Below are 15,140 nucleotides of genomic sequence, written 5' to 3' on the forward strand. Positions count from 1 at the left end.
CTTCGCTGTTCCGGAGGGCCATTTTCAGTTTGTGGCCCTTCCTTTTGGCCTGGCCACGGTCCCAAGGGTCTTCACCAAGGTTCTGGTGGCAGTGATCGCCATCCTGCAAGCCCGGGGTGTATCCGCGATACCCCTACCTGGACGACCTCCTGTTCAAGGCTCCGACTAGGGCCCAGAATCTGAAGAGTCTCCTCTCTTCAGACCTTGTCCCAGTTTTCAGGGATTGGACGGTCCAGGGCAGTTGGCCCTCCCAGGAAGCTCTCCTCCCCATCAACATCCTGGAACTTTGTGCAATTTACCTTTTTTGCCTCTCTTATTGGGAGCGCCTTCTCCAGGACCGTCCTGTTCGTGTCCAGACAACTTCACGGCTGTGGCATGTCAATCGCCTGGGTGGCACTTTAAGCCCCACAGCGGTGACCGAGGGATCTAGGATTCTTCTCTGGGCGGAACTCAGAGTTCCCTCCATCTCAGCGATTCACATCCCAGGGGTTGAAAATTGGGATGTGGACTTCCTCATTCGCTCCTAGGCCGACCCCGGCGAGTGGTCTCTTCATCCAGAGGTGTTAGCGGAGATCTGCAACCTCTGGGGCACTCCGGACGTGGACCTCTTTGCGTCCTGCCACAAACAGAAAGTTCCCTGCTTCGTTGCGAAGTCCTGAGATCCTCTGGTAGCTGTAGACACCTTAGGGATCCCCTGGTCGCACTTCGTCCTCCCCAATTTCTTCCCTCCTCTTACTCTCCTTCTCAGGGTCCTGAGGAGACTCAAAGCGGAGGGTGTCCCCGCCATTCTTGTGGCTCCAGACTGCCCCAGGCGTGCGTGGTACGCTGACCTTGTTCGCCTAGCGGCCGACGTACCACTGCGCCTCCCAGTTCGTCCCGACCTGCTCTCAGGGTCCTCTTTGCCATCTCAATTTACTGTCGCTGCATTTGACAGCGTGGCAGTTGAAACTGCAGTTCTGAGGACCAGGGGTTCCCTCCCCAGGTGATCAGCACAATAATCAAGGCATGCAAGCCTTCCTCTGGGAAGATTTATCACCGTACTTGGCGGTCCTACTTTCAATGGTGTGAATCACAATCCTTCTCCCCAGTTGTGTTCTCCCTTCCACGCCTTCTTTCCTTTTTACTGTCTGGGCTGGAACAATGCTTGGCTCTCAGTTCCCTTAAGGGTCAGGTGTCTGCTCTCTCTTTTCTCTTTCAATGTTTCCTGGTGTCCGACACTCACATCCACACTTTTCTGCAGGGTGTTGCTCATGCGGCTCCTCCGTACAGATCCCCTACTACCCCGTGGGATCTGAATTTGGTTCTCAGTGCCTTGCAGGGTACTCCTTTCGAACCTCTCCGGGACATTTCTCTTTGTATCCTTTCCTGGAAGGTAGCCTTCCTCTTGCGGTCACTTCCATTAGAGTTTGGGAGCTGGCGGCTCTTTCCTGCCGTTCCCCCTACTGCCGTTCCCCCTACCTGGTTTTGCACCAGGACAAAGTTGTTTTCCGTCCAGTCCCATCCTTTTTGCCTAAGGTGGTCTCAGCCTTTCACCTTAATGAGGATATAGTCCTCCCGTCCTTTTGTCCAGCTCCATCCCATCCTAGGGAACTTTATGGTCTTGATGTGGTACGAGCCGTTCGGATTTACCTTTCAGTCACCTCATCCTTTCACCAGTGTGACTCTTTCTTTGTGCTTAGGGAGGGTCGTTGTAAGGGATTTCCTGCTTCAAGCTGACCATTTCGAGGTGGATCCGTTCTGCCATCTCGGAAGCTTACCGCTGCAAAGGGAAGACTCCTCCTTTCTGGGTCTCAGCTCATTCCACTTGTTCCGTCGGGGCTTCCTGGGCTCTCCGCAACAGGGCTTCGGCCTTGCAAGTCTGTAAGGCGGCCACCTGGTTGTACTTGCACACGTTTACAAAATGTTACCAGGTGCATACCTTTGCGTCCGCTGACTCTGGTTTGGGTTGCAAGGTGTTGCTGTGGCCTAACCTTCCACCTGAGTTGCTTGAGTTTTCTCCCACCCCAGGGACTGCTTTGGTACGTCCCGCGGTCTCTGTGTCCGCCCCCAATGGAGCCGAACGAGAAAAGTAGATTTTTATGCTAACGGTAAAATCTTTGTCGGAGGATCCATTGGGGGACACAGCACCCACCCATTTGTTCTGGTGTCCTTGGTTCAGTTTGGTTATTTTTCTGTCTGTGGTTTCCTCGGACAGTTGCTGTTTTTTCTTTCCCTTTCGGTTCTCTCCTACTGCTTTGGGACTAAACTTTTTAGGGGTTTATATACGTAATTTTAATATTATACCCAATAAATTGCTATTTTAACTTTAAGTCATACCGCAGTTTAATATTTTTAGATTTTTCATGATGGGGAACAGAGGCTAGCCCAATTCTGACAGTTTTTTTGAGCTATTTGTATTATAGGGACTAAACTGATAGCTCAGTCTGTAGGTGGGGCATATCCTGCTGGGTGGGGCCGACTTTCTTTTTGTTGCCTAGTGTCAGCAGAATATACCCACGGTCTGTGTCCCCCAATGGCTCCTCCGAGAAAGAGATTTTACAGTAAGCATAATTTTTTTTTTTTTTTTAAATAGGAGTAATTAAAAAATCTGTATGACTTCATGCCACCAATTGAAAAAATGTTTTCCCTCCGGAGTACCCCTTTAAAAGGCTATTCTCAGACATTAGCAAGTCATTATTTTCAAACAATGGGTTTTCCATTGTCAGCTACTGGTTGTCCTAATCAATAGCATTTTGTTTTGCAGACCAGCAACTTGTGCAGTACACAACATATCCACTTATGGCTTTCCTGGATGGTGATTCTAGCCCTTTTGTATCAGAGACACAGACGAGCAAAACAAATGAAACGGACAATCTTTTGGAATCTAGCCTGGACTGTGAGCCGACACAAAGCAAACTATTGCGGCTAGAGCCTCTGACTGAAGCAGAAGCCAATGAAGCTACCCTGTTTTATTTATGTGAACTTGCCCCAGCACCCCTGGACAGTGACATGCTGGACACCTAAAGTGCTGGGATACCACACACCTGTATATATTCATCAAAATGATGAACTATTTATTTAAGTATCATTTTGGTACTGTTCTCTTCTTTTTGGTGTTTTTTCTTTTTCCAGACACTGGGATTTCACATTTTGTTTATGCACAATAGCAACCAATTTTAGTCAAAGACAATGTTTTATAATCCAAAGTTTATTTTTTGCTCAAATTGTAGGTTAGATCCTGCGCTCCATTATACCATTTTGCTTTCATATGTAATGTGTATATACCCTGCTCTATGGTGTCAAAGGTTAATCTGCCGCAAGCACTTACAACAAGACTGCACCCCAATAACATTATGCACCTTGCATTCTGTCTTGGTAAGCATCACTATATGATGTGCAGTGTGCCTTGTATTAAATCAGCGGTTCCGGAGCAGGAGTGTATATCTATATAAACACTATGTTGGAATTATATACTGTTTAAGAATAATTATGGAAAGTGCAAGAAAATGTGAGCTAGGAACTAAAGTGCCTGTCCTTTTAGTGTGCTTTGAACAGCAATTTTTATTTCAAGGGACCAATGAATCTCACTGTTATGTAAACCCATTCATGCACTACTTACAGAAGGTGGCTTAATATGGCAGTGAATTATTTTACCTAAATAAACAGACTTGTCCATGATTTCCTTGGACTGTTTTACTTAATATCCTACCAATACAAACACAAACTGACCACTATTCAATAGTAGAGATAACAAACTCGGCACTGCTTCCTTAATTGTTAGCACCTGACATCCAATGCCTCTGCTGGCTCAACCACGTCTGATGGTGCTCACTGGTAATAGCAAAGTCCAATGCAAACAATCCGTAGAAAAGAGAAAAGAAAACCAGGGTAACTCACCAAATACGTAAACTTCAAGCTTCTTTATTGATCCATGAAGGGTATAAACAGTGCAAGACACGGGTGGACAAAAAACAGGGGGACGTTTGTTCGGGGCTACAGTGCCGTTTCGCAAGATATGCTTCAACTGGCCCACATCGTCTTCCAGCCGGAAACACATTTAAATATCCCTCCCCTCCGTTGCCATAGAAATGAGCCAAACAAAATGTAAGTGCAATTAAAAATGTTAAAAACAACTGTGTGATACACCTAAGATTTTCATTTATGTTAATAATGCACTGAGCTCAGTACGTTCATTGAGACCTAAAGGCCCCATTGCTTCCAACCGAAGAATCCATTTCGTTTCATTTCTTAACAGTATTTCTTCTCTATTTTTCCCAGCAACACCATGTTCGATCCTTTCAAGTCCGGCAAAACGGAATCCATATTTTTCTCTAGAATGAAATTCATTAATATGTTGAATAAATCTAGTGGCTCCGATGCCGGTCCTGAGGGATCGAACATGTTCGCGGATTCTGTGAAATAAGGGCCTTTTTGTCTTCCCAATATAAAATAATTTACATTTACATACCAATGCGTAAACCACATGAGAGGATCTGCATGTAATACATTGTTTCACATTAATAGTATTACCTGCTAATTCTACAATTCTACATTTCATATTTAGAGAGCAAAATGAACATGAACCGCAAGTAAAATTCCCTTTTGGGCGTAATTCAGACAGCCAATTCTGTCCCGATGCGTTTTTTCAATAAATCTCCAACTGTTCTAGTTTTTCTATATGTAACAATCGGTTTTTCATTAGTAATTACTGCTATGTCAGCATCTTCTTGTAAAATATACCAATTATTCGTTATTGCTTTTTTCACTACATTATTAATAGGAGTATTTGAAAAAGAAAAAACGCAACGTTTGTTATTTTTTCTGTCTTTCGTTTTCAGCAAAACCTCTCTTGGTATTCGATCTATTTTCTTTCTTGCATCTAAAATTAAATTAAGAGGATAACCTCTCTGTTCCAATCGATACTGTAAGTCATCTGCCTGTTTTTGAAACAGTATGGGACTGCTATTAATTCGTTTTAGTCTGACTAGCTGACTGTATGGGATACTATTTTTAACCTGGGGGGGATGGGATGATTGATAATGTAACAATGAATTTTTGGCAATCGATTTTCTAAAACCAGATGTCACTATATTGCTATCCACTATCTATCTGTACATCTAGAAATTCAAGATGTTGATCTCCAAATACATATGTAAAAAACATGTTAACTCCATTCACTTGGTTAAGATACTCAACAAAGGCAGCAAATTCATCCTGTGAACCATCCCAAATAATAATGAGGTCGTCCACATATCTGAGAAAAAGTTTAATTTTACCAATAAAGGGGTTCTTGGATGTGAACACCCACTTGTCTTCCAACATGGAGAGGAAAATATTGGCATAAGCACATGAGGTGGGAGACCCCATGGCTGTACCATGTGTCTGTCTATACCAATCCCCTCCATATTGGAAGACATTATTACTCAACACGAATGTAAGGGCTTCAGTAACAAATTCAATAAAGTCAGGTGACTTGCCTGTTTTTTCCGTAGGATAGTGGTCATAGCCTCCACACCCGAATCCAAAGGGATTCGGGTGTATAGGCTCTCCACATCCACGGAACACAGTTTTAAACCAGGTTGCCAATGGAAATTATTCAAAATTTTAATTAAATCTCCGGTGTCCCTGAGATAAGAAGGTAATTCTCTCAATAGAGGCGACACTAACCAATCAACATAACTGGACAAATATTCAGTCGGTGACCCAATCCCAGAGACAATAGGACGCCCCGGGGGCTGGGTCACCGACTTATGGACCTTAGGCAAAATATACCAAGAGGGTTTTTTAATGTTCCTAGGGAGGAGACGTTCAGCACTTTTTCTACTGATAACCCCTTTTTCATGAAATTTCCGAAGTAACGATCTCAAGTTGTTGATTATTTGTGGACAGGGATCTTTTTTTAATTTACAGTAGGTGTTCTCATCTCCTAACTGTCTAAGAGCCTCTGTGTTATAGTCAGTAGTTTTCCACAGAACAACCCCCCCACCCTTATCAGCCTTGGTAACAACAATATATTCCCTTTTTCTTAATTTATCTAGGGCTATTTGTTCTCTATCTAAGATGTTGCTCTGGACCTTCGGGTAAATGAGGGCTTTAACTTCTTTTAGAACTGACTTCTGGAATATATCAAGTGGACTCCCAGGTGTAACAGGAGGATTAAACAAAGAGGGATTACCTCCTGAAAAAAACTTATCACTAGTACTATCTGTTCTATCAGACACCTGATCACTAATATCAGCAAGGTACGTGACTAATTCCCGCTCCTCATCATTAAATTCACTAGGTACACAAAACCCTAAGGGCCCTATTTTACAGCTAGTTTCACCTTCGAGTAAGATTTCATTTTTATTTTCATTATTTACTGCAGAAAAAACTTTTTTTTAAATTTAATTTACGGACACCCTTGAATAAGTCCTCTTGGAACTGGACATAGTCGAATTTTTCTCTAAGACCAAAGTTCAATCCTTTGTTCAATAATGAGATCGTGTCCTCATCCAACTCTTCATCCGTGAGGTTCACTACTATATTTTCAGGAATTACTTGCGCCAAGTTACATTCTTGCGTTTGGGTACGCGTTTTCTCAAAATTCTTTCTTTGATTTTCCTCTCCCTCTTCGGGTTCTGGGTCCAAAGGGATTCCGGCAGCTTTTTGTTTGATGTTCCCTGCGTCTCCAGTCGACTCTGTCGAACCACTGCTGTCTGTGTCAGTTGTCATAAAATCCGAACTTTTATTTTTATTCCTGCTTAAATTTGACTTCACCGGGACATTTTTTGAGACTTTTCGATTAGCATTAGACTTTTTATTCCAAGTGAAGACCTGATGATTCTCAAAGTCTCTTTTGTCTCTTATAAATTTGTCCCGCTTTATAATCTTAATTTTAAGTCACCTGACTTTATTTAAGTCACCTGACTTTATTGAATTTGTTACTGAAGCCCTTACATTCGTGTTGAGTAATAATGTCTTCCAATATGGAGGGGATTGGTATAGACAGACACATGGTACAGCCATGGGGTCTCCCACCTCATGTGCTTATGCCAATATTTTCCTCTCCATGTTGGAAGACAAGTGGGTGTTCACATCCAAGAACCCCTTTATTGGTAAAATTAAACTTTTTCTCAGATATGTGGTCGACCTCATTATTATTTGGGATGGTTCACAGGATGAATTTGCTGCCTTTGTTGAGTATCTTAACCAAGTGAATGGAGTTAACATGTTTTTTACATATGTATTTGGAGATCAACATCTTGAATTTCTAGATGTACAGATAGATATTGTGGATAGCAATATAGTGACATCTGGTTTTAGAAAATCGATTGCCAAAAATTCATTGTTACATTATCAATCATCCCATCCCCCCCAGGTTAAAAATAGTATCCCATACAGTCAGCTAGTCAGACTAAAACGAATTAATAGCAGTCCCATACTGTTTCAAAAACAGGCAGATGACTTACAGTATCGATTGGAACAGAGAGGTTATCCTCTTAATTTAATTTTAGATGCAAGAAAGAAAATAGATCGAATACCAAGAGAGGTTTTGCTGAAAACGAAAGACAGAAAAAATAACAAACGTTGCGTTTTTTCTTTTTCAAATACTCCTATTAATAATGTAGTGAAAAAAGCAATAACGAATAATTGGTATATTTTACAAGAAGATGCTGACATAGCAGTAATTACTAATGAAAAACCGATTGTTACATATAGAAAAACTAGAACAGTTGGAGATTTATTGAAAAAACGCATCGGGACAGAATTGGCTGTCTGAATTACGCCCAAAAGGGAATTTTACTTGCGGTTCATGTTCATTTTGCTCTCTAAATATGAAATGTAGAATTAGCAGGTAATACTATTAATGTGAAACAATGTATTACATGCAGATCCTCTCATGTGGTTTACGCATTGGTATGTAAATGTAAATTATTTTATATTGGGAAGACAAAAAGGCCCTTATTTCACAGAATCCGCGAACATGTTCGTTCCCTCAGGACCGGCATCGGAGCCACTAGATTTATTCAACATATTAATGAATTTCATTCTAGAGAAAAATATGGATTCCGTTTTGCCGGACTTGAAAGGATCGAACATGGTGTTGCTGGGAAAAATAGAGAAGAAATACTGTTAAGAAATGAAACGAAATCGATTCTTCGGTTGGAAGCAATGGGGCCTTTAGGTCTCAATGAACGTACTGAGCTCAGTGCATTATTAACATAAATGAAAATCTTAGGTGTATCACACAGTTGTTTTTAACATTTTTAATTGCACTTACATTTTGTTTGGCTCATTTCTATGGCAACGGAGGGGAGGGATATTTAAATGTGTTTCCGGCTGGAAGACGATGTGGGCCAGTTGAAGCATATCTTGCGAAACGGCACCGTAGCCCCGAACGAACGTCCCCCTGTTTTTTGTCCACCCGTGTCTTGCACTGTTTATACCCTTCATGGATCAATAAAGAAGCTTGAAGTTTACGTATTTGGTGAGTTACCCTGGTTTTCTTTTCTCTTTTCTACGGATTGTTTGCACAAACTGACCACTGTTGAGATTGTGAACCCTTGTCTGTGCTGGTGTAGACACCTTCTTTCCTCCAATCATAGAGGGTACCCTCTTGTTAAACAGTTCTAAAATAGGCCTGGCCAGTAGCTATGCCTGATCATAAATACTGAGCCCTTCTACAAATACTTAACTAGAGGGAGATCTGAAACCCTGAATGGGATTTTATGCCATTGTTACGGGGCAACTTGGTATTCGAGATCAGGAGTGGGCAGCGTAGTGAAGAAATCGGTGCCTCATAGCGAATGTGACCTGAGCAGCTGCTCCACCGCAAATTTGAGGGTTTTGTTTTCATACTGAACACTAAACAGTAAAAATTACATGTTTTCCTTAAGTGGGTGAATACAATAAAAATGATAGACATGCTTTACTATTATTGTACTGCTTTAAACAAAAGAAAAACTTAAAAAATAAGTATTTAACCCCTTAAGGACCGAGCGTTTTTCTGTTTTTGCACTTTTCCCCCCCCCCCTCATTTAAAAAATCTTAACCCTTTCAATCTTGCACCTAAAATTCCATATGATGGCTTATTTTTTTGCGACACACTAGTCTGAGGGCTAGTTATTTTGCTCCGTGATCGGTAGTTTTTATTGGTAGCACTTTTGCGTGTCACTTTTTTTTTTTTGAATGTGGTATACAAAAAGCTGCATTTTTTTTTTCCATTTTTTTAAGGTTTACACCGTTCATCATATGGGCTCATTAACCTGTTCAGGACACAGGACATATGGGTGCACCCTTACTTTCTGGTAGTTAAACGGGTATTCCAGGCAAAACCTTTTTCTATATATCAACTGGCTCCGGAAAGTTAAACAGATTTGTAAATTACTTCTATTAAAAAATCTTAATCCTTCCAATAGTTATTAGCGTCTGAAGTTTTCTGTCTAACTGCTCAATGATGATGTCACGTCCCGGGAGCTGTGCAGTTCCTATGGGGATATTCTCCCATCATGCACAGCTCCCGGGACGTGACTTCATTGAGCAGTTAGACAGAAAACTTCTGACGCTAATAACTATTGGAAGGATTAAGATTTTTTAATAGAAGTAATTTACAAATCTGTTTAACTTTCCGGAACCAGTTGATATATAAAAAAAAAGTTTTATTCTGGAATACCCCTTTAAGGGCGCAGGGCATACCTGTATGTCCTGGTCCTGTTACCACTGTTTGAAGCACACTTACGAGCTGAGCGTGCTTCACACGTAGTGAATCCTGACTGCTATCAGCAGCCGGGATCCAGGGTTAATGCTGGACGATGCCTGGCATTAACCCTTTAAATGAAATGGTCGAAAAAACTATCCTGGCAGCTCAGCAGTGGAAACTATCACAGTGAAATTGCGATGTCCCGATCAGCTAATAGGCCCTTACCTGCCTCCTCGCCGTCTGATAGGTGCTGTGATGTCCCCAGCCAGGCTCTGCAGGCTGTAGCAGCTGAGCACGATAACACTGATCAATGCTGTACTATGGAGCAACATTGATCAGTGTATGTAATCTAAAGATTGCATGGTATAGCCCCCTATTGGGAATTAAAAAAAAGTTAATGTGAATAAGCCCCGCCCCTAATAAATTTGAATCACCCCCCTTCCCTATTTTATTTTAATAAAATAATGTAATAAAAAAACAATTGTGTGTTAATGTCTGAACTATTAAAATAGGTTAGTTAAACCCCACGGCTGATGGTGTACATGCCAAAAAATACCAAAGTCACTTCATGTACCATTAAAAATAAAAAAATTAAGCAATCAAAATGTCCCATCAAAACAAAAATCAACTTGAGACATAAACAGAGGAGTGCAATCCTAGTGCATTATCCACGGAGGTAAATTAGGTAGGTGAAATTCAATTATGCTCACCGATGTAGGTTATGCTCAGAGCAGCGTGTAATATAGGAGCGGGTCAGCAGCCCTGGCGTACCAGATTTCCTCTGGATTTCGGCAGGTAGACAGTGGCATGTGGATCAGAATAATTCTCCAGACTTGGCGCTTCTCCCAATAAAGCAGTATATTTATTAATTAAATTTCCATATAAACAGTTATGCGAGTACGTCTTGAGTGAGGTCAGTCCGAGCTTGAAATGCGTTGACCACTATTAAAACAAAAATGGTACCGATAGAAACAGACCACGGCGCGAAAAATGCATATAGCCCCGTATGCAGCAAAAAAAAGTTTGAGTCAAAAGAGGACAATTTTAAACATACTAATTTTGGTGCATATACATATTTTTTTTAAGTAGTAAAATTAAAACCTACATAAATAGGGTATCCTTGTAAGTGTATCATTTTTACCGAAAAGTGCACTTGGTAGTCCTCATGTTTTCATGATGCCTTGCACACATTCAAGGCACCCAGTGCCAGAGGCAGCAAAACAACCCCAAAACATCATTGAACCTCCCCCGTATTTCACTGTAGGTACTGTGTTCTTTTCTTTGTAGTCCTCATTCTGTTTTCAGTAAACAGTAGAATCATGTGCTTTACCAAAAAGCTCTATCTTGGTCTCATCGGTCCACAAGACATTTTCCCAGAAAGTTTTTGGCCTACTCAATTTCATTTTGGCAAAATGTAGTCTTGTTTTTATGTATGTGTCAGCAGTGGTGTCCTCCTGGGTCTCCTGCAATAGCGTTTCATTTCATTTAAATTTTGACAGTTCGTGCTGACACTGATGCTACCTGAGCATGCAGGAGAATATCTTTGGAACTTGTTTGGGGCTGCTTATCCACCATCCAGACTATTCTGTGTTGACACCTTTCATCGATTTTTCTCTTCCGTCCACACCCAGGGAGATTAGCTACAGTGCCATGGGTTGCAACTAGAGATGAGCGAATTTACAGTAAATTCGATTTGTCACGAACTTCTCGGCTCGGCAGTTGATGACTTTTCCTGCATAAATTAGTTCAGTTTTCAGGTGCTCCCGTGGGCTGGAAAAGGTGGATACAGTCCTAGGAGACTCTTTCCTAGGACTGTATCCACCTTTTCCAGCCCACCGGAGCACCTGAAAGCTGAACTATTTTATGCAGGAAAAGTCATCAACTGCCGAGCCGAGAAGTTCGTGACAAATCGAATTTACTGTAAATTCGCTCATCTCTAGTTGCAAACTTCTTGATAATGTTGCGCATTGGACAAATGCGCAACATTTGTTGCACAAATGTAGATCTCTGGAGATGGACTTGTAACCTTCTTGATATTTTTCAACAATTTTGGTTCTCAAGTCCTCAGACAGTTCTCTTCTCCTCTTTATGTTGTCCATGCTTAGTGTGGCGCACACACCGACACACAATGCAAAGCCTAAGTGAACTCATCTTTTTATCTGCTTTCAGGTGTGATTTTTATATTGCCCACGCCTGTTACTTGCCCCAGGTGAGTTTAAAGAAGCATCACATGCTTGAAACAATCTTATTCTCCCATAATTTTGTCCAGCCCATTTTTGGAGTGACATTATGTCCAATTTGCTTTTTTCCCTCCATTTTTTGGTTTAGTTCCACTACACACAAATAAAATAAAAGTGTAAAGTAAAACATGTTTTACTGCAATCCTTTTCTGTGAGAAATACTTCATTTTCTAGAAAAATTTAAGGGATGTCAACATTTACGGCCTTGTGTGTGTGTGTGTGTGTAATATATATATTATACACACACAGTCAGTTCCATAAACATTGGGAAATCAACACAATTCTAACATTTTTGAATCTATACACCACCACAATGGATTTGAAATGAAACAAACAAGATGTTTCATTTCATTTAACTGCAGACTGTCCGCTTTAGTTTGAGGGTATTTACATCCAAATCAGGGGAACGAGGTAGGAATTACAACAGTCTGCATTTGTGCCTCCCACTTGTTAAGGGACCGAAAGTAATGGAACAATTGGCTTTTCAGCTGTTCCGTGTGTGTGTTTCCCTCATTATCCCAATTACAATGAGCAGATAAAAGGTCCAGAGTTAATTTCAAGTGTGCTATTTGCATTTGGAATGTGTTGCTGTCAACTCTCAAGATAAGAGTCAAAGCGCTATCAGTGAAGTAAGCCATCATTAGGCTGGAAAAACTAAAACAAACCCATCAGAGAGATAGCCAAAACATTAGGCGTGGCCAAAACAACAGTTTGAAAGATTCTTAAAAAGAAGGAACGCATCCCTGAGCTCGGCAGCACCAAAAGGAAAGAAAGGGAAAACAACTGTGGAGGATGAGCAAAGAATTCTTTCCTTGGTGACGAAATCCCCCTTCACAAACAGTTGGCCAGATGAAGAACACTCTCCAGGAGGTAGGTGTATGTGTGTCAAAGTCAACAATCAAGAGAAGACTTCACCAGAGTGAATACAGAGGATTCACCACAAGATGTAAACCATTGGTGAGCCTCAAAAACAGGAAGGCCAGATTAGAGTTTGCCAAACGTCATCTAAAAAAGCCTTCACAGTTCTGGAACAACATCCTATGGACAGATGAGACCAAGATCAACTTGTACCAGAGGGATGGGAAGAGAAGAGTACGGAGAAGGAAAGGAACATGATCATAAGCATCCCACCTCATCGGTGAAGCGTGGTGGTAGTATCATGGCATAGTGGGCATGTATGGCTGCCAGTCGAACTGCTTCTCTTGTATTTATTGATGGTGACTGCTGACAAAAGCAGCAGGATGAATTCTGAAGTGTTTTGGGCAATATTATCTACTCTGTCTGGTGATGTCTATGCGTTCCAGACTTCAGGCTGTAATTGACTGCAAAGGATTAAAAAGTGAAAGTTTGATTTATGATTATTATTCTGTCCCATTACTTTTGGTCCTTTAACAAGTGGGAGGCACATATGCAAACTGTTGTAATTCCTACACTGTTCTCCCTCAAATTAAAACTGACAATCTGCAGTTAAAGCACATCTTATTAGTTTTATTTCAAATCTATTGTGGTGGTGTATAGAGCCAAAAATGTTAGAATTGTGTCAATGTCCCAACATTTATGGACCTGACTGTATATATTAGAATTTATGTTTGTTTGTCCTTTTTTCAAAATCAACATTCTTTGCCTAGTATTTTACTCAAAATACTAATTTCTGTTTTGGGACTAACAGTTGGTAGCACACAGACAATAAGGTGAGATCCCTTGTTTTGGGAATCATGACCAAATATTACCTTAAGAGTTTAAACATCCTAAATGATCTACTGCTAATGTATTGATGCCACAGGACCCAAAACTAGGAGACAATTGGTTGGCTGGTTCATCTATCCAATATTAAGAGGGACCACCTGAATGGTCACAATAACTCAATTTCCCAACCACTAATTTAAAAAGTATAACTAACTTTATTGAAATAGAGGGAAACATTTAAAATCACAGAGCACAATTATACCTATTGTTCACCTTGCAGTGCGGTATGTATAAGCACCAACCAACTGGTTGGTCACCGGTTCTTGTGACTACATATTGTGCAGTAGAACGCTAGCAGTCTATATTAGGGAGTAAGGCGCTCTGCTGATTAAAAACACACAAACAGCCCACATCGAAGTTTTGCCACTGCTGTGGCTTTGCCAAGAGGCTATAGGGCTATGCCACAGGTTTTAAAAAACACATGCCTCTTTCTGAGCTGTGGGGACCAAGGCTTAACACCCACATGGAGTTTCAGCACATAAAAGTTACAGTCACTCTTTCTATGCATAGTTCTGTCACCCAATTAATTTAATAAAAGTGTGGTTTTTAAAGGTTACACAGCATGGTTTCACTGTGCTTTGTGAACATGCTCCTAACGTTTTGCTCAATCAACTGTGCATCGGCAACTTCCTCGAATCAATTTCTTTACAGGTCATAAAGTACAGATTTCCTTTAAAAAAAAGTGCAGGTCACATATCACCCCCCTTTTCTTTTTTTTTATTTCTCCAGTCTTCCACTGGTAAAGTAAGCCAACTGATATGAGCCACTGTGTTAAATACAGAACACTTGAAGTCTGTCTAGTCTGAGTGTGCACTGTTTAGCTATTAGACTGTATTAATAAATCTATTTTTTTTTTCACAGCAAAAACAAAATCAAAACAAGGTTCCACTCTCTAGCAGATCACAGCAACTGAAAAAACCTTTTCTTAAAATGATAAACTTTAATGATATGCATTAAAATCAGTAAGCAATAGTAACTATAATTTGTGACATAATAGTGACAAATATCAAACCAAAGAGACATAGGTCCACAGTTTATTGGAGGGCACCTTGGGAGAAAATATATCTTGCCACACTGAATAATCCCTGTGGCTATACCAGTGTCAAAAATAAGCTATTATCCACTAGTAACGCATTCTCCATGGTACCATACACGTATAGATATTCAGGACCTATCCCCACACCATTTCGTCTATGGGGATGCAGTGCAGTATATTGTCCATAGCGTATCATGAGAGTGGTGTCAATCAAGTAATGGCATCCGCGGTACCAGAGACAATCTAAATATTTTTATCTCTTCTATGATGATTGTATCCGATTAGTTCCTTGAGAAACCCCATAAGCTGGGGGGAAACGCGTCGGAACGGACAATCGTAATATTTTACCTTATCACCTTTCTCACGTGGTGCGGGGATAGGTCCTGAATATCTATATGTGTACACACACACATACATTTTTTTACCAATGTATATTACAAATATACATATAATGGTA

At 40.8% G+C, this 15,140-nt stretch overlaps 1 protein-coding gene across 1 annotated transcript in view; it reads left to right on the forward strand.

Moving 5' to 3' along the window:
- The window catches only part of LOC130361036 (heat shock factor protein 2-like), a 40,939-nt gene extending 37,282 nt beyond the window's left edge, over nucleotides 1–3,657 (forward strand). Inside the window, exon 10 of the mRNA XM_056563596.1 lies at nucleotides 2,744–3,657. Coding sequence (XP_056419571.1) covers nucleotides 2,744–3,003 — 260 coding nt within the window. The 3' untranslated portion in view covers nucleotides 3,004–3,657. The remainder of the gene's footprint in view (nucleotides 1–2,743) is intronic.
- The last annotated feature ends 11,483 nt before the right edge of the window (nucleotides 3,658–15,140 follow it).

The sequence above is a fragment of the Hyla sarda genome, chromosome 3 (assembly GCF_029499605.1).
Source record: "Hyla sarda isolate aHylSar1 chromosome 3, aHylSar1.hap1, whole genome shotgun sequence".
NCBI classification, from domain to species: domain Eukaryota; kingdom Metazoa; phylum Chordata; class Amphibia; order Anura; family Hylidae; genus Hyla; species Hyla sarda.